The sequence below is a fragment of the Cupressus sempervirens genome, chromosome 7 (assembly GCF_028749045.1).
Source record: "Cupressus sempervirens isolate cs-2001-9-10 chromosome 7, ASM2874904v1, whole genome shotgun sequence".
NCBI lineage: Eukaryota > Viridiplantae > Streptophyta > Pinopsida > Cupressales > Cupressaceae > Cupressus > Cupressus sempervirens.
Window position 1 is genome coordinate 634708975 of NC_143124.1, and position 19075 is coordinate 634728049.

At 37.3% G+C, this 19075-nt stretch overlaps 1 protein-coding gene across 1 annotated transcript in view; it reads right to left on the reverse strand.

The window, feature by feature from the left end:
• Positions 1–241: 241 nt before the first annotated feature.
• The window catches only part of LOC149548290 (Glycosyl hydrolase superfamily protein), a 34565-nt gene continuing 15731 nt past the window's right edge, over positions 242–19075 (reverse strand). Inside the window, exons 3-8 of the mRNA XM_089792365.1 lie at positions 2326–2406; positions 2157–2241; positions 1649–1746; positions 1467–1554; positions 953–1340; positions 242–804 (exon numbers count right to left, since the gene is read on the reverse strand). Of these exons, the coding sequence (XP_089648491.1) occupies positions 560–804; positions 953–1340; positions 1467–1554; positions 1649–1746; positions 2157–2241; positions 2326–2406 (985 nt within the window). The 3' untranslated portion in view covers positions 242–559. The remainder of the gene's footprint in view (positions 805–952; positions 1341–1466; positions 1555–1648; positions 1747–2156; positions 2242–2325; positions 2407–19075) is intronic.

The window sequence follows — 19075 nt, forward strand, 5'->3', positions numbered from 1 at the left end:
GTCATATAGACAGTAATTTACTTAGTTTAAAATATTCAATGATTTTTCTTTCATCCATAGGACAATGCGGGTGGGCAACCACCATGTTTGCAATTTTATACTATTTAGTAATATTATTCTATTATATCATCAAAAGCAGAATGAGTTGCATGCAAATGGGCATGAGATCTTGAAAAGAATCCACTGTCCTCCTCCTGTGACAGATTGTTTAAAGTGCACTGACAAATAATCACAGCAACAATTGCTCAAAATTATTTCTTAGTACTATGGCCGGTCATCGTATCATAACAACATTTTACTTGTAAAGGATCAATTAACTTACACTAAGTGCATTGATCTCTCACATACAGCCAAGGGTGTATGACTTACCCCAAGTCTTATTATGTTAAAAATATGTCTGCACACTACTATATTCTGAATCATTACACTTTATGCAAGTTAGAGAACCTTGCTTTTAAATTTATTTTTCTTCGATTGAAATTAAAACCCTGATAGAGATACCCAAGAGATCAGAAATCATACTCCAATGCCAACACTATGAGCAGACAATTTTGTGAAACTACAGAATATCAAAAAAGTAATCCAGTCCCTGTCCTATTTCCCAGATGGATAAACCAACACCCCATGCTCGTGCCTCTTCTAGCCTTACAGAAATTGACTCCAAAGATGGGTAAAATACTCTATGCTTCTTTGAATGTTCTTCATAATCAAAATAATGTTCCATGCTCTGCTTATCCCAATGTAACTTTGGCCTATAAATTCGTAGCAGTGAAAGATATTCATGACCCAGGATAGGTCCACCACCTGTTTGCAGAAACACAATTAATTAGGGAAAGTGTGCAGTGTAGTGATTCTGATCTCCACTGATAAAAGGCACACATGCTATGATGGATCAAATACATTTTCCATTTAACAATTCAACTAGCTAAATCAACGTCTGTAATTTTGATACCTTGTGCAAGAACATAATCATTTCCATAGAAATTTATACCCATTAAGATTTTCCCCGCAAGTTTATCCTTGGTCTCTATATCCATTTTTCCATTTTTAAGCAGTTTTCCCACTGTATCAGGAAGCAAAAAATGCAAACATGCCTGCGCCCAATTAAGTGGAGCATTTGGGCCAGGATGATATACACTTGAAAAATCATATGTCATAAGTGAAAACCCATCAACGTGGTTGCTCAGTCTTGCTATATCAGTTGCTGTAATCATGTCAGGATTATTCTGATTTGAATTTGGTGGAGATATGACAAACACCAACTGCAAGTTACTATCAAGCCTGTACTCTACCTTTGTTGAATGCAGCATAGACCCAAGCTCTTCAAGAAATTGTAATGCCTATAATATTGAGAAGAAGAAATCTATCGTTTACCATAGAAAATACTGTGAATAGATGTATAATTTAATACTCAGTATAAGCACTAATAGCTTTAATAAACAATTTAAGATTCATTATTATTTTACCATCTTCCGTAATCTTGGATCTTTTAGAATGCCATAAGCTGTCCACACTGACCATGCCTCAAGGACCACACCATCGAATCCCATGTTTCTAAATACATAGGTAACAATTACATCAAGGACAAACCAAGTGGAATTCAATATCAATGGAAGTCAAAGCAATCCTGGAGAGGCTAATCACTTACTTGCATTCAGAAACAATAAGATCAATCACTTGCTTCCTTCGCATTTTCTTTGTCAAAAATTCTATAGGTGATGCTTCCAATAAAAATCTAGGAAGTATCTGTTTTCAATTAGCACCCAGATTCATAAGTGCATCACAAAACATTAATTCAAAAGTAAGTTCAATTCTAAAAAATCAAATATAAAAATTAAAATGCAAGAATTAGTGAAAAAGCTGTTCCACGTAACTCAAAAGCAATGTTGTGAAAAAGATAGAACAGATTGATAAGAAATGATGCCATTCATGAACAATTTAGAGACCCTTTGGACAGCAAACTTAGTAACAGCTAGAAATGGTAGATAACTGAAGGACTATGAATAAGAGATACTATATAACTAAACATTTTAAACAATTAAATGCCACAAACCCCAAGATATCATTTATCCAAAAACAAAACACCACAGGAAGATTTTTTTTTATAGAAATTCAATTCAACGGTGAAAAGGCATAAAATTACAGGATCGGCATACCAAAGGATGCCCATCTTTACGAACTTCAGCAATCCACTGCTGATCAGCATCATGTCTGCCTAGCAACTGTAGCTCTGTCCCAACTCTGAAACACAACAGCATTCAGAGAATTAGAGATGTCCATAGCATAAATGCCAATCATTCAACCAACTCCATCGTTTAGGAAAACCTCTTCAATTGGTACCAGACAGGTGACACATGCGTGAGCTTAGCGCGAAATTTCTTGGCCATTTCATAACCTTTGCTATTCCTGCACAAATGACCCGATAAGCTGGTTATTCAAAGATTTCTACCAATTCAACTTCTTTGATTCAATGAAATGAGGAAGTTAATATAATAAGAATAGCACAAGCTACCTAAATTATTCAAGACATTGGTTTCCAGGTACTAAGGTAAACAATTTCCAGGGACTATGGTATATAGTTTGATTTGCATGGCCCCATCATTGGGGCATTCTATTAGAGTTCAGTTCTATGAATCAAGACTAGTAGATGGAAACATGTTATCAAGTGGAATGCTCAAGAATCGTATACTAGCACTCTTTGATGCATATTAGGGTCAAATTCATGATCAATCAAAGAACATTATGATACTCATTCAGGCAAGCTTCTGTTGATCAAATGCAGGCATATTTATTCCAAATATTTAGTATTACAATACACAACACTGTGAAAAGTAAAAATACAGACTCAATATTTTCATTATCTTTATTCTATTATTGCAAGGTCAAGTTCAAGGTGATGAGATGTGAGGAAGGAATAAAAAAAAAATACTTGGTGGAAGCAAAGGCAGCAAGAAAAGCAAGTCGAACATAAAAGTCAATGGATGGCAATATCAGCAGCAGAAGCATGCAAAAGATTTCCTTGAGCAGAAATAATGAAAAATCAAGAAATTTGGGAAGGGATGAGGCAAATACTGGGGGGTGGAGGTTGGATAAATCAGAGAAGTGAAGAGGACACAATATATGGAAAAACTGGACAACAATCTAAATTCTTCCATTACAAAAGTACTGGAGACTGGTTCTCCCATCAATGATGGTATAGAGTTGGGCTAACTTTTTAAATAAAATCATTTTATTGAGGATGAAGTGGAGGAGCGTCAACGAAAGGGAAACACAATGGAATTATACATATTGAATGTGACGATACAGATATCAGAGGACATTCCTAATATCATCTTTGCAAATAATATAATGACAAATGCAGTTGAGGGTTTAAAAAGAGGACTTCAATAGCTAAGTACATAGGTACATAGCCATCAGAAGATCACATCAAACTATCAATGGGACAGCATTGGAGAAGCTCTCAGTGCCCAGAAATTAGGTTCCTGGCCAAAGATTTCTTTCAAATAACATTTCAATCACAGAAAGGTAGGAACAAATCAATTCATGGAGGCCCATGGTTTATGGGAAACGCAGGGATTATATATGAAAACATGGTTATTCGTTTATAATAAAAAACAAAGAGTTAATTTGCTAGGTGCCATTATGGATCAGATTATATAAGGTCCCCACAGAATATAGGTTGAAAGATATTTTGAAAGAAATTAAAACCTCTTTGGGAAAACATATTTATAGTTCAACTTCAGACTCAACCTAAAGAAAGGGATTTGACAATTTTTGACAGAATCTGTGTGAAGGTTAACTCATCTAAACCAATTAGGCAAGCAGTGAGGTTCTCTTCTTTGGTGATAATCTTGAAGCAAGAACTGGACTATGAGTAGTTGCCTTTCAATGTTTGCCTCATAGTAAAATAGGTCATCTTGCTTACAATTGTGTGCGGAAACAAGACAAAAGGATGAAGAATCTATAGGTTCTGATAAAGATAAAAAGTATGGATTATAAAGAAACTAGCATAAAACCAGGTAAAAGATAAACATTAGAAGAGGTAAAAAGTAAAATGTAACAAATGCTGAGGGAAAAGATGAAGGATAGGCGATAAAGAAAAGGATATGCACGAAATTAAGGTTTTATCAATTCAATTAGCATAAAATGGTGTCACACAAGAAATACTAGAGACTAGGCAGGAAAAAGAACCCCAATCTGAACACTGACTTAGTCTAATTCTCTAACAACAAAAAACATGGGAAGGCAAGAGAGTCGAGTTTGGGAAAAGAAAAAGTTGAGAATTCCCTCACAAATAATCCCATCCTGATTACAAAAGAGGAGGGAAGTGATATTTGGAGAAAGGGGAGGAAATTAATAACAACACTCGTCATATTCTTGCATAAGAAAACTACCAGATTAAGAAAACCACATGTGAGGAAGGAAATCTAATACGTGTAAATTACAAAAAACAAGTATGGAAGATCTAATCAACAGAGTTCTATGATCAATGGCTAGCTTTAGCAAAGGTAGAGGCAATAGCTCTTTCACCAAGCAACAGCAAGCATTTTAAGTTGGAATGCCATATGCTTAAATGTCTCTTGTAAAAGTCAAATGCCCAAGCAACTAATAGGATAGCAACCAGACATCATTCTTCTACAAAAGACAAAAGTTAACAGTGATTTGAAGAAAAAATATTTGTCAAAGAAATTGGAAACCCTGTCGGTGTTGTGCAGTGGATGCAAATGGTTCAGCTGGGGCTAGCAACTTAAAGGGATAGCAAAGCTTTGAGGAAATACTTTTTGAAGCTGAGTTATGTTCCATGTGGATTAAAAAGGATTCATCATTTAAGTAATGCAAAATCCTATTTGTCAAATGTATATGGGCCTAATATCAACAAAGGAAAGGAGCTGTGGGACAATTTGAGTAATTTTGCAACAAACCAGAAGATAGAATTGTGGAATATAGGAGGAGACTATAATGGTGTCTTAGATATTTAGAAATCAGTACGTGCAACTGCAAACAACTTGGCCCAAAGCATGCTTGACTGTCGTTCATTTTCTAGTGAGGAAGCATTGATGAATATGAGACCCATAAGAAGGATGGTTTACTTGGAGAAACACGTGTTTGTATTCAAAATGCATATTGGAGAGTCTGAACAGGTTTTTTCTTGGCTCGGAATGGTGTATGAATAATGTTAGTAATCCATTGGCGGCTCTCCATTTTGCAGGACAGATGAATGGCCACGTTGTTTAGAGATTAATAAAGATACAAAGCCTAAAGGGATTCTATATAAAATATGAAAAAGTAAACATTAGGATTAACATGGGACCAAGCCTCCTTAAGAGTCATATTCTGCACTACCTTGTGAGGCATACAATTCTAAAAATAACTTGCACAATTGATAGCTTAAGCTCAAAAGGTTTGAGCCATGGACCTAAGCTGAATCATACAATTGGCCATCTCCTATAAAGTCTCACTCTTCCTCTCGACTACACCATTCTATTGAGCATAGGGAACTATGCACTGATGACAAATACCATTCTCATCACAAAAAGCCTGAAATGCCTGATTATATACTTGCCCCCATTATCAATGCAATCTGTCAAATAGAAAGATCCAACTGCTTCTCCGCAGATTCTCTGAAGGTCCTAAAAGTGTTGAGAACCTCTCTTGTACTTTAAAAAGTACACCCATGTGCATTCTGAGAAATCATCAATAAATATGAGCAAACACTTGGCCCCTAAAAGTGGAGTTGGAAATGACATAAGATCACTATGGATCAGCTCTGGGGGTGTTGTAGCATGTGTGGCCTTGCACTTGGGAATGGAATCTTGTGATATTTACAAAGAACACAACCTTGACAATTGCCCTCTATGCAAGAAATCCTAGGAAGACCAAACACCAAGTCCTTTTGTTCATCTGTTGAAGATATCTAAAGTTCACGTATCCAAACCGTTCATGACAAAGTCTGCTCATTGCATCTGCATGAGTAACTAGCAATGAGCTTGATGAAGACTCAAATCCATCAAACCTGAACAAACAGCCCTAATTATCTGTTATCCCTGTAGCAACAACTTTCTCAAGATTCTATAAACATCAAATAGTTACATCATGGGGAATAAAATCAATTTTTTTTCCATCTCTAGAATGACTAATCTGATATATGGAAAAAGATTTGCTGAACTAACAGGAACAAAAGAAACATCCTCAATGGAACCATCCTGCATCTAAATGGAGCCTGTCACTAAAACTAGAATTGGCGAAGAGTATCCCACTGCAATCTAAGTACTGTTATTGGAAACAGGATCAATGAGATGATGGGAATTGGTGATGCAACTTGTAGTGCCTTTATCTGGAATCCAATAATCTATAGATGAACACGAAGCCTGCAAAGGAAGAGCTTTCCCTTTGCATGTGTAGAAGACTTGGGCATCAAAATATTATGTCTCTTCATAGATTCTTCAAAGGCCTCTAGCCTCTTGAAATGATGAAATTAGTCATACCCAAATTTGCCACAAAAGAGCAAGAATCTCCTTTCTTCTTCTTGGACTTGGACGAAGATTCTTGAGTCAAAACAAGTAAAAGGAGTGAACTTCTGATTGTTCTTCTGCTTTGGTTTGGAGAGAGACTCACTACCTAAAGGAAATTTTATCTTATAAATTCTTATTGGAGTGAACTTCTGATTGTTCTTCTGCTTTGGTTTGGAGAGAGACTCGCTACCTTAAGGAAATTTTATCTTAGGATTCTTATTCTTTCCTCTGCCCTTGAAAAGTTGAGCCATCAATACTTGGTTCTCAGAACTAGGAAGTGCTTCCATATGAATTTACTGGGCCTGCTCCTTAAAAAATGATCAGAAAACAACTCAAAACTAGCCATCTTATGATCCTTCCCCAAAGCATCCATAGTAGAACAGAAAGAGAATGAAACACTTAATAAGGAAAAGAAGATGTGTTCATCATTAGCTTGTCAAGATCACATCCTCCCAATTGTAACAAAAGGAATTTGAACTAGCAAGCCAATCCTAAATGGTAGGAACATCTATAAAAAGCGAGATCAATGTAATGTCCCGAAGGCGAACTCAGCTTGAAAGCAATCTCGGCTCGAAGGCAATCTCGGACCAAAGGGGATCTCTGTCTGGAGGCAATCTCGACCCGAAGGGGATCTCGACCCAAAGGCAATTGCTCTAATACCACTGTAATGTTCCATACGCACAAGAGAGGAGGGAAACATGCAGGATTGACCTAGGGTTGCCACACAGTGGCCAAATGATGGAAGTTGTCTATTGTACGGTGATGACCAACAAGTCGTGCGGTGATAACAAGCAGGTCGTACGATAACGTCAAGTAGGTCATATGGTGAGAGATAGGGAAGCCGTACAGAGTTGCTAGTTGTCTGTACGGTGACAGTGTGGATAGTCTGCCGTATGGGGTGAGGTTGTTGTACGGGGTGAGTGAAGGTGGCCGTACATTATTAGCTATACAGGATGGAGGGGCTAATGGTGTACAGGAGTGTAGGACTGTACAGAATGATGAGTGTCGAGAGCGGAGGAGTGAACGAAGGTTGGCTAGAGGTTTTATACTTCATTGATAATACAGGGGTTGTCCAATCCCCAAGATATCAATGCAAACACAGAACAAACACGATATATCGGAATCAATATATATTCCAAACGATAATGATATTTGCAACAAAAATTATGCTTTGACTTGCCAGATCTGAGCCAAGAATACAGAACAGACTAGGGTGTGGGTTGAATCCCACCGAAACCAAAAAGCCAAGTAAGGAAGATCTTTCACTCCAAAATGGCGAACAATATTGAACTCCAACAGGAATTCACAGTACAAAGCAATAATCTAAAATCGCATACTAAACAACTACCCATAGCCGGTCATAAATACCCCTACGGAGAAACTTCCCAAGGTTTACAAGTAATGCCGACATGGCAACACCTACAAATAAAATAAAAGATGGCTCCGAGATATACATAAATCAATCGAAACCACAATAAAAATATTATTAACTTGGGCCCCATATTTATTAATTAAAGTAACTAATTAAAGGTCATTTTATTGTATTATTTAAATTCTAGGACCAATTCATTAATTAATTTAATTTAATTATTACATTAAAATTTGGGGACATGACAAATTCTCGCTGCCCAAAGATTGTTTGCCCTTAAGAAATCCATCATCAGATGAAAGATCAACAGCTCCAGGGTCCCAAATCAAACGTGCAAGCGAGACGAGTGAAATGACATTAATCCTTTGCAGCACCACATTGCCATCAAACTTTCGTTGCGCCACTCCGATATAAATATTGTCATGTCCTGAGTCACCAAGATCCCAAAGATGCCAATCATAAAATACATCAATGTCATCACGTTCATCAATCTCTTCTAGAAACTCATAACTTAGGCAGACCCTATTGCTATCACGCGAAAGTCCCTCCCACAGAAAGATTTCAGTTATACATGCCTTGAGCACAGTTGGAGGATAGACTGCATCATCAATCAATGGTAGCAATAGTTCCTACAAACAAACTTCACCCCATTCTCTAGGTTCATGATTCCATTTATGACTCCAAATTACTATCCATGCTCTCCTGTAGATTAGCAGCCTTGCTCTCATCTTACACACTGAGAGCATTATGGGGGTTCACTTCAACATTGGTTTTGCTGTCAACACCAAGATCCCAAACCAAGCATGCAAGTGAGATGAGTTACTTGTCATCAAACCTCCCTTGTACCACATTGTTGTTAGGTGTCCGTTGCACCACTCTGATATATACAATGTCATGCCCTTTAGTAGGATCCCAATGACACAAATTGATGAAATCTTTCACGTCATTATACTCAAAAATCTCTTTAGGTATGGTCATGCACACAGACATCAATGCTAACAAAAACTTAGCCATTGACACAATCACAACGACCACTATTATATTCCTGACAAACAAAACTTCGACAAAGAGAGCCTCAGTGATGAGAATGTCGGTGAAGGGGGGCTCAACTGTGATACCTCGGTGACAGAAGCCTTGGGGAAGGGTGCGTTAGCATGAATGTTGATGATACTACATTGCGGGAGTATCCTAAGTATTGGAGAGTATTGATATGTTGCATTCATGACTGTGTTTGTCATTGATGTCAACCTAGCATTGTTTCTGTAAAGACTAGCAAAGTAGTAGACAGAGATCTTGATGATACGGAAAATGGTTTGGTTGTCTGGTCATGTGCAGTTATGGACATGTACAGCACAATGTCTTCATGATGTGGTTAAGTGCGCAAAGTCTAAGTCGATGGTGTACGGAAGTTGTACTTGATTTACAGAGAGCAGTTTAGAGACAGTATTGGGAAAGCAATTCCTGATGATTGTTGTCTATCTTACATCCCAAATGTAATGAAGTAATGTGGAGTCAAGTAATGATAAAGGATAGTCAGTTGATGACATCAATGAGTGCACAAATCTTAGTATAGCATGTGTAAAGTTTTGTATAGACTGTGAGCTAACAGTGCTATTGGAATTGTAATTTAATTAATTATCTTATTTTAATTAATTGGGAAAGCCTCAAGGCCGACTCAAGGAATTATTATGATATAAAGCAAAGATGTTTTCCTTAATTGTAATGTGTGTTTATGTATTGTGATCGTTGTTGAAGTGCGAAGTGCGAAAAGGAGCAGAGTGCTTACTAAATGCGTCTCAGGGATTATTGGATGTGCAGTCAGAGATCTGGTTACAAGATTTGAAGGAGCAAAAGTCTAGTTTACAGTATAGAGACAGAGGAAGGAAGTACAATTCAGTTCTATTATTATGCAAGGAATAATACAGAAATCATTTGGACAGTGGATTCATTGGTCTTGCCCTTGAAACTGTTTGGGCAGTGGTTCTAACTATTTTCCACAACTCCTAACAGAGTTGGAATCTCCTAACAAGGACTCATATGTACTAAATGTTGTAACAGACTCCTAATAGGGTCTATCATCTAACAAGGAATATTTATATTAATACATCATCTTGTGGGTGCCATGCCCACTGGGGTTTTCCCTCTGATCAAGGGTTTCCCTAGTCAACATATTTGGTGTTATTATGTATGAGTATCTTATTGTGGTTTCAATCACATTACTCATATGGTTAAGATTGTTTAAGATCATAATTTGTGATATTATTTGGATAATTGATTTGCAACCCCCCCCCCCCCCCCCCCCCAGCTCAGTTATATCACTGGACTATATATTCTAACAATTGGTATCAGAGCATTAGGTCCTTGAAGGAAAAGCTTAACAGTTTTGGGAGATCAAGGGCGAATATGTTCAGGAAGAATAGTCCAAGATTTGATGGGGCCAACCATGACAGTTGGAAGGAGAAGATGAAGACTCATCTGTTGTGCATGGGTCCAAGATATTGGATCTTGACAAAAAGTTCAAAGACAATCATTGAAGAAGAAAAGCTTGAAGGTTGCAATGAAGAAGAGAGAGATCTATTCATGTGTAACATGAGAGCAAGAGACTAACAGCATTTCCAGAGAATGAGTACAGTCAGGTAAAATCACTTGTAACATCTCATGAAATTTGGAAAGCTTTAGAGTCAACTTTTGAAGGTGATGATAATGCAAAAAGAATGAGATTATAGAATTGGATATGCGCATTTCAAGATGCTAGAATGATGGAAGATGAATCTGTAAGAAGTTATATTGGCAGAATATCAGAAATGGTTGCAAGTATTTGGTCTCATGGTGAAACCAAGGAAGATGATGAAGTCATTTGGAAGATCTTGAAAAGTTTGACAGCACCGTTCAAGCCAATAGCACAGATGATTCAGCCAATAATGGCTTGCACTAAGGATTTCACTAAAGAAACATTACTTGGAAGATTACAATCAGCAGAAGCAGATATGAGACAGTCTGGTGAACTTGCAAGAGTCGAAACAGCATTTAGTGCCCTAAACATTCGACCTAATTTGACAAGGAGTGTGAGTACCCATGGAGATTTTGCTAGCAACAGCAGAGCTGATGAAGACAAGAAGATTGAGGAAGGAATAGCCCTTCTGGTGAGAAGAGAAAAAAATGGTAAGAAAATCTTTAAATGTTGGACTTGTAATGAATTTGGTCATTATGCATCTAAATCTCCTAAAAGAGAGAAAAAGTATAAAGGGAAGTTTAACCCTAGAAGAGATAGAGATAGAAATTGTTTGTATGCAAATGAAGATGAAGAATTTGATGAGAAAGATCAAAGTGGGAGTGATGATGAATTAGGATTTGTGGCTATCAGATGATCTTGATAGAGAAATTAGAGAAGAAAGAGCTCTAGCTACCCAAGTGGAAAAGAAGTGTAATTGACAGTGGTTGTTCACATCACATGACTAGTGATATGAATAAGTTTGTTAACTTGAAGATTCATGATGGAAGTATTGTTAGAGTTGGTAATAATGCAACCTATCATACCCAAGTGGAAAATAAGTGTAGTTGGATAATTGACAGTGGTTGTTCACATCACATGACTGGTGATATCAATAAGTTTGTTAACTTGAAGAATCATGATGGAGGTATTGTTAGAGTTGGTAATAATGCAACCTGTCATATAACAGGAATTGGATCAATCACTCTTAATGGTAAAACTAACACTGATGATGTCTATGTTGTTGATGGATTGAAGCATAACTTGTTGAGTGTTGGACAGTCGATAGACAAAGGTTATCAGTTGCAGTCTACTGAGAAGACCTACACTATCAAAGACAGAGATGGTAACATGATTGGAACTAGCACTAGATCCAGAGGTAATGTATTTCAGTTGAATCCAATTGAGATGACATGTTTGGTAGCTAAAGTGGATAATAGTTGGTTGTGGCATAGAAGATTTTGTCACACAAACTTTGATAACATTGTGAAGGTTAGTAGCACTTTTGCAGTCAGAGATTTGCCTAAGATTGTCAAGCCTACTAATGTTGTATTAAGGAATGTATTTTGGCTAAACAAAACAAAGTATCATTCCCTAGCAAGAAGTTCACTACCACAGAGAAGCTAGAGATCATTCACATAAATCTAAGTGGTCCCTCTAGAACAAGAGGATTCTGTGGTGAAAGGTATTTTATGATTTTTGTTAATGACTTGCAGACTAATGTGCTAACTTTTGAGCATAGAGGAGAACAGAGTTCTTAACCTAGAGAAGAGATATGAGTTGAGATGTCAATTCCTACTCCTAACAAAAATCTGACAAGGAATCACCCTCTTGAGCAAATAATTGGAAGTAAAGACAAAGGTGTTATGACTAGGAACAAAGTAAATGAGGAGATATGCCTGATATCTCAAGTTGAACCCAAGTGCGCAGATGAAGCAGTCAAAGGCAATCGTTGGATCCAAGCAATGAAGGAAGAATTGGATCACATAATAAAAGAATGATACATGGGAGTTAATTCCTAGACCAAAAGACAAGCATGTGATAGGAACAAAACGGGTTTTCAGGAATAAAATGAATGGGCAAGGAGAAGTTGTGAGAAACAAAGCCAAACTTGTTTCTAAAGGCTATTCACAGCAAGAAGGCATTGATTATGAAGAAACATATGCACCTGTAGCAAGAATGGAAGCTATAAGGATGTTCCTGGCTTATGCAGCAAACAAAAAATTCAAGGTTTATCAAATGGATGTCAAAGCTACTTTTCTGAATGGAGAATTAGAAGAAGAGGTTTATATTGAGTAGCCTAAAGGATTTCCTTTATCAAAAGATAAAGACATGGTATGCAGATTGAAGAAAGCTCTTTATGGTCTAAAGCAGGTACCAAGAACCTGGTATGCGAGGTTGGACAGTTACTTGGCAAAGCTTGGTTTCACTAAAGGTATGGCAAACAATAATTTGTATCTGAAAGAAATTGAAGATGGTTTGTTGATCATTGTAATATTTGTTTAGACATCATTTTTGGAGGTAATGATGAAGCTAGTGATAAATTTGCTGAGGAGATGAAGAATTGAATTTGAAATGAGCATGATAGGAGAAATGAAGTTTTTCCGAGGCTTGCAAATTGTGTAGAATAATGGTGGTATATTCATTTCACAAGCTAAGTATCTAAAAGATTTGTTGAAAAGATTTGGTTTCAAAAGTTGTAAATATGTTGGCGCACCTATGATAAGAAGTATAGATCAATGATTGGAGGTTTTCAGTATCTGACTCACACCAGGCCAAATATAGCAAATGCAATTGGGATTGTAGCTAGATTCCAAGCTGATCCTAAAGAATATCATTTTTGCAGCAGGTAAGAGAATATTTAGATATCTGAAAGGGACATTTGATTGTGGAATTTGGTATGACAGATCAAGTGATTTCACTCTGTGCACATATACTGATGCTGATTGGGTAGGCCGTATGGATGATAGAAAGAGCACCAGTGGTGGAGCATTCTTTCTTGGAAGAAGATTGGTTTCTTGGTTGAGCAAGAAGCAAGATTGCATTTCACAGAGCATTGTTGAGGTAGAGTATGTTGTAGCAGAATATAACTATAATTAGGTTACGTGGATGAAGCAAATGTTGAAGGATATCAGAATTGAGATCAAAGAACCTGTTATCATTTACTGTGATAACACGAGTACAGTAAGTATGTCTAGGAATCATGTATTGCATTCTAAGACAAAGCATATATCTATTAAGTATCATGTGCTGAGAGAGAAAGCAGTAAAAAAGGAGATCAGATTGGAGTATGTAAGTACTAAGGATCAAATTGCAAATATCTTTACAAAGTTGTTGCCTAAAGATACATTTGAGTACTTGAGAGGTATGCTTAGGGTTATGCCCCTGCCTACTTCTGAATAGTTGATGCAAAGAGTGCATCAATCCAGTAGCACAGAGCACTATTATTTGACTGGACTGAATGGTGATGCTTCCTGTATGGGGGAGTGTCTGGTATGTACTGAGTCATTGAGGACTCTTGGTATTTTGTATTTGGTATTGAACAGTGTCTTTGGACACTTGAGTTGGTTAATGACTTGGAGCAGCTGATTGACAATTGGCATTTAACAATTGGTATCGAGATTGACACCTTTGACATTGATGCCAATGGGGGAGAGAATATGCATGAAAAACACTTCCTAAAGTATGGGGGACAATATGCATGAAATGAGGATAGAAGCAGTAGCAGAGTACTACTTGGTATTATTGGAACGTAGACATTTTTCATCTATATTCTCATCAATGCCAAAGGGGGAGATTGTTAGCCTGAATGCTAATGATACTACATTGGGGGAGTATCCTAAGCACTGGAAAGTATTGATATGTTGCATTCATGACTGTGTTTGTCATTGATGTCAAGATAGCATTGTTTCTGTAAAGACTGGTAGAGTAGCAGACAAAGATCTTGATGATACGAACAATGGTTTAATTGTCTGGACATGCACAATTATGGACATGTACAACACAGTGTCCTGATGACGTGGTTGAGTGCCAAGAGTCTAAGTCGATGGCATACAGAAGTTGTACCTGATTTACAGAGAGCAATTCAAAGACAGAGTATTGGGAAAGCAGTTCCTGATGATTTTTGTCTATCTTACATTCCAAATGTAATGAAGTAATGTGCAGTCAAGCAGTGATAAAGGACAGTCAGTTGATGACGTCAGTGAGTGCGCAAGTCTTAGTATCATACGTGTAAAGTTTTGTATACACTGTGAGCTGACAATGCTATTGGAATCGTAATTTAATTAATTATCTTCTTTTAATTAATTGGGAAAGCCTCAAGGCCAACTCAAAGAATTATTATGAAAATATGGTATAAAGGAAAGATGTTTTCCTTAATTGTAATGTGTGTTTAAGTCTTGTGATCGTTGTTGAAGTGCAAAGTGCAAAAAGGAGCAGAGTGCTTACTGAATTCTTGTAAGCGATCCAAGGGATTATTGGATGCGCAGTTAGAGATTTGGTTACAAGATCTGAAGGAGCAGAAGTCCAATTGATAGGACAAAGACAAAGGAAGGAAGTACAATTTAGTTTTATTACTCTACAAGGAATAATACAAAGATCATTTGGACAATGGATTCATTGGTCTTGCCCTTGAAGTTATTTGGGCAGTGAGTCCAGCTATCTTCCACAACTCCTAACAGGGTTGGCGCAACTCCTAACAAGGTTGGAATCTCCTAACAAGGATTCAAAGTCTCCTAATAGAAAATGATATGTACTAAATGTTGTAACAGACTCCTAATAGGATCTATCCTCTAACAAAGAATATTTATATTGGTACATCATCTAAATGGTCCCTCTAGAACAAGAGGATTTTGTGGTGAAAGGTGTTTTATGATTTTTGTTAATGACTTGCAGAATGATGTGCTAATTTTTGAACATAGAGGAGAACAAAGTTCTTAACCTAGAGAAGAGATAAGAGTTGAGATGTCAACTCCTACTCCTAACATAAATCTGACAAGGAATCACCCTCTTGAGCAGATAATTGGAAGTAAAGACAAAGGTGTCATGACTAGGAACAAAGTAAATGAGGAGATATGCCTAATATCTCAAGTTGAACCCAAGTGTACAAATGACGTAGTCAAAGACAATCGTTGGATCCAAGCAATGAAGGAAGAATTGGATTAGATAATAAAGAATGATACATGGGAGTTAGCAAAGCCAGACTTGTTTGTAAAGGCTATTCACAGCAAGAAGGCATTGATTATGAGGAAACATATGCACCTGTAGCAAGAATAGGAACATCTGCTTTTCTAAATGGAGAATTAGAAGAAGAGGTTTATATTGAGCAGCCTAAAGGATTTCCTTTATCAGAAAATAAAGACATGGTATGCAAATTGAAGAAAGCTCTTTATAGTCTAAAGCAAGTACCAAGAACCTGGTATGCGAGGTTGGACAGTTACTTGGCAAAGCTTGGTTTTGCTAAAGGTACGGCAGACAGTAACTTGTATCTGAAAGAAATTGAAGATGGTTTGTTGATCATTGTAATATTTGTTGAGACATCATTTTTGGAGGTAATGATGAAGCTAGTGATAAATTCGCCGAAGAGATGAAAAATGAATTTGAAATGAGCATGATAGGAGAAATGAAGTTTTTCCTAGGCTTGCAGATTGTGCAGAATAATGGTGGTATATTCATTTCACAAGCTAAGTATCTAAAAGATGTGTTGAAAAGATTTGGTTTGGAAAGTTGTAAACCTGTTAGCACACCTATGATAACTGGTCACAAGTTATCTAGCAAAGATGAGACACCTACAGTAGAGCAGAAGAAGTATAGATCAATGATTGGAGGTTTGCAATATCTGACTCACACCAGGCCAGATATAGGAAATGCAATTGGGATTGTAGCTAGATTCCAAGCTGATCCTAAGGAATATCATTTTGCAGCAAGTAAGAGAATATTTAGATATCTGAAAGGGACATATGATTGTGGAATTTGGTATGACAGATCAAGTGATTTCACTCTGTGCACATATACTGATGCTGATTGGGTAGGCCGTATGGATGATAGAAAGAGCACCAGTGGTGGAGCATTCCTTCTTGGAGGAAGATTGGTTTCTTGGTTGAGCAAGAAGCAAGATTGCATTTCACAGAGCATTGTTGAGGTAGAGTATGTTGTAGCAGCAAATAATTGTAATTAGGTTATGTGGATGAAGCAAATGTTAAAGGATATTAGAATTGAGATCAAAGAACCTATTATCATTTACTGTGATAACACAAGTACAGTAAGTATGTCTAAGAATCATGTATTGCATTCTAAGACAAAGCATATATCTATTAAGTATCATTATAGTAAGTATGTCTAAGAATTATGTATTACACTCTAAGACAAAGCATATATCTATTAAGTATCATGTGCTGAGAGAGAAAGCAGCAGAAAAGGAGATCAGATTGGAGTATGTAAGTACTAAGGATCAAATTGCAAATATCTTTACAAAGCCGTTGCCTAAAAATTCATTTGAGTACTTGAGAGGTATGCTTAGGGTTATGCCCCTGCGTACTTCTAAATAGTTGATGCAGAGAGTGCATCAATCCAGTAGCACAAAGCACTATCATTTGACTAGACTGAATGGTGATGCTTCCTGTATGGGGGAGTATTCGGTATGTACTAAGTCATTAAGGACTCTTGGTATTTTGTATTTGGTATTGAACAGTGTCTTTGGACACTTGAGCTGGTTAATGACTTGGAGCAGTTGATTGACAATTGGTATTTAACAATTGGTATCGAGATTGACACCTTTGACATTGATGTCAATGGGGGAGAGAAAATGCATGAAAAACACTTCCTAAAGTATGGGGGACAATATGTAGGAGATGAGGACAGAAGCAGCAGCTAAGTACTACTTGATATTCTTGGAACTTAGATAATTTTCATCTATATTCTCATCAATGCCAAAGGGGGAGATTGTTAGCCTGAATGCTGATGATACTACATTGGGGGAGTATCCTAAGCATTGGAAAGTATTGATATGTTGCACTCATGACTATGTTTGTCATTGATGTCAACATAGCATTGTTTTTGTAAAGAGTGACAAAGTAGCAGACAAAGATCTTGATGATACGGACAATGGTTTAATTGTCTGGTCATGCACAGTTATGGACATGTACAACACAGTGTCCTGATGACATGGTTAAGTGCACAAAGTCTAAGTCGATGGCGTACGGAAGTTGTACTTGATTTATAGAGAGCAATTCAGAGACAGAGTATTGGGAAAGCAGTTCCTGATGATTGTTGTCTATCTTACATCCCAAATGTAATGAAGTAATGCACAATCAGGCAGTGATAAAGGACATTCGGTTGATGATGTCAGCGAGTGCGCAAGTCTTAGTATTGCACATGTAAAGTTTTGTATAGATTGTGAGCTGACAGTGCTATTGGAATTGTAATTTAATTAATTATCTTATTTTAATTAATTGGGAAAGCCTCAAGGCCGACTCAAGGAATTATTATGAAAATATGGTATAAAGGAAAGATGTTTTTGTTAATTGTAGTGTGTGTTTAAGTATCGTGATCATTGTTGAAGTACGAAGTGCGAAAAGAAGTAGAGTGCTTATTGAATTCATGTAAGTGATCCAAGGGATTATTGGATGCGCAGTTCGAGATCTAGTCACAAGATCTAAAGGAGCAAAAGTCCAATTGACAGGACAAAGACAAAGGAAGTACAATTCAGTTCTATTATTCTGCAAGGAATAATACAGAGATCATTTGGACAGTAGATTCATTGGTCTTGCCCTTGAAGCTATTTGGGCAGTGGGTCCAGTTGTCTTCCACAACTCCTAACAAGGTTGGAATCTCCTAACAGGGATTCAAAGTCTCCTAACAAAAAATGATATGTACTAAATCTTGTAACAGACTCCCAATAGGGTCTATCCTCTAACAAAGAATATTTATAGTAGTACATCATCTTGTGGGTACCATCCCCACCAGGGTTTTCCCTCTGATCAAGGGTTTCCCTAGTTAACATATCTAGTGTTATTGTGTATGAGTATCTTCTTGTGGTTTCAATTTACATTACTCATATGGTTAAAGATTGTTTAAGATTGTAATTTGTGATATTAGTTGGATAACTAATTCACCCCACCCCCCCTGCTTAGTTATATCAGTGGACTATATATTCTAATTGGGTGTCACAACGACAAGAGCCTCAACGATGATTAGCTCAGTGAAGGGAACCTCGACGGAGAGTAACCCAGCAAAGGGAACCCCGACCATGAGTACCTCGTCGTTGATAATGGACACAACGACGGTGACAGACACGACAGTGATGAACATGACAACCGATATGGCAACGGACACAATGGCGATAATGACAACAAACACAATGACGATGATAGACATGGCGATGGTGACAAGCACAATGATGGTGACGGTGACAAAAAAAACACAACTATAGTGGTAGACACGGCAATGGTGATGACAACAAACACAACTATGGTGATGGATATAGTCACAATGACGGACATACAACCTTAGCGACAGACATGATCACAGTGATGGACATAGCTTCAGTGACGGACAATAGCCTTGGCAACAAACACGACCTCAGTGACGAACACAGCCTCGAGGACGAACACAGCCTCGATGACAGATTGAGCCTCAACAATAGATACAACTTCTATGATGGACACAACCTCCAACTAATAGAACCTCCATGACAGATAGTGCCAT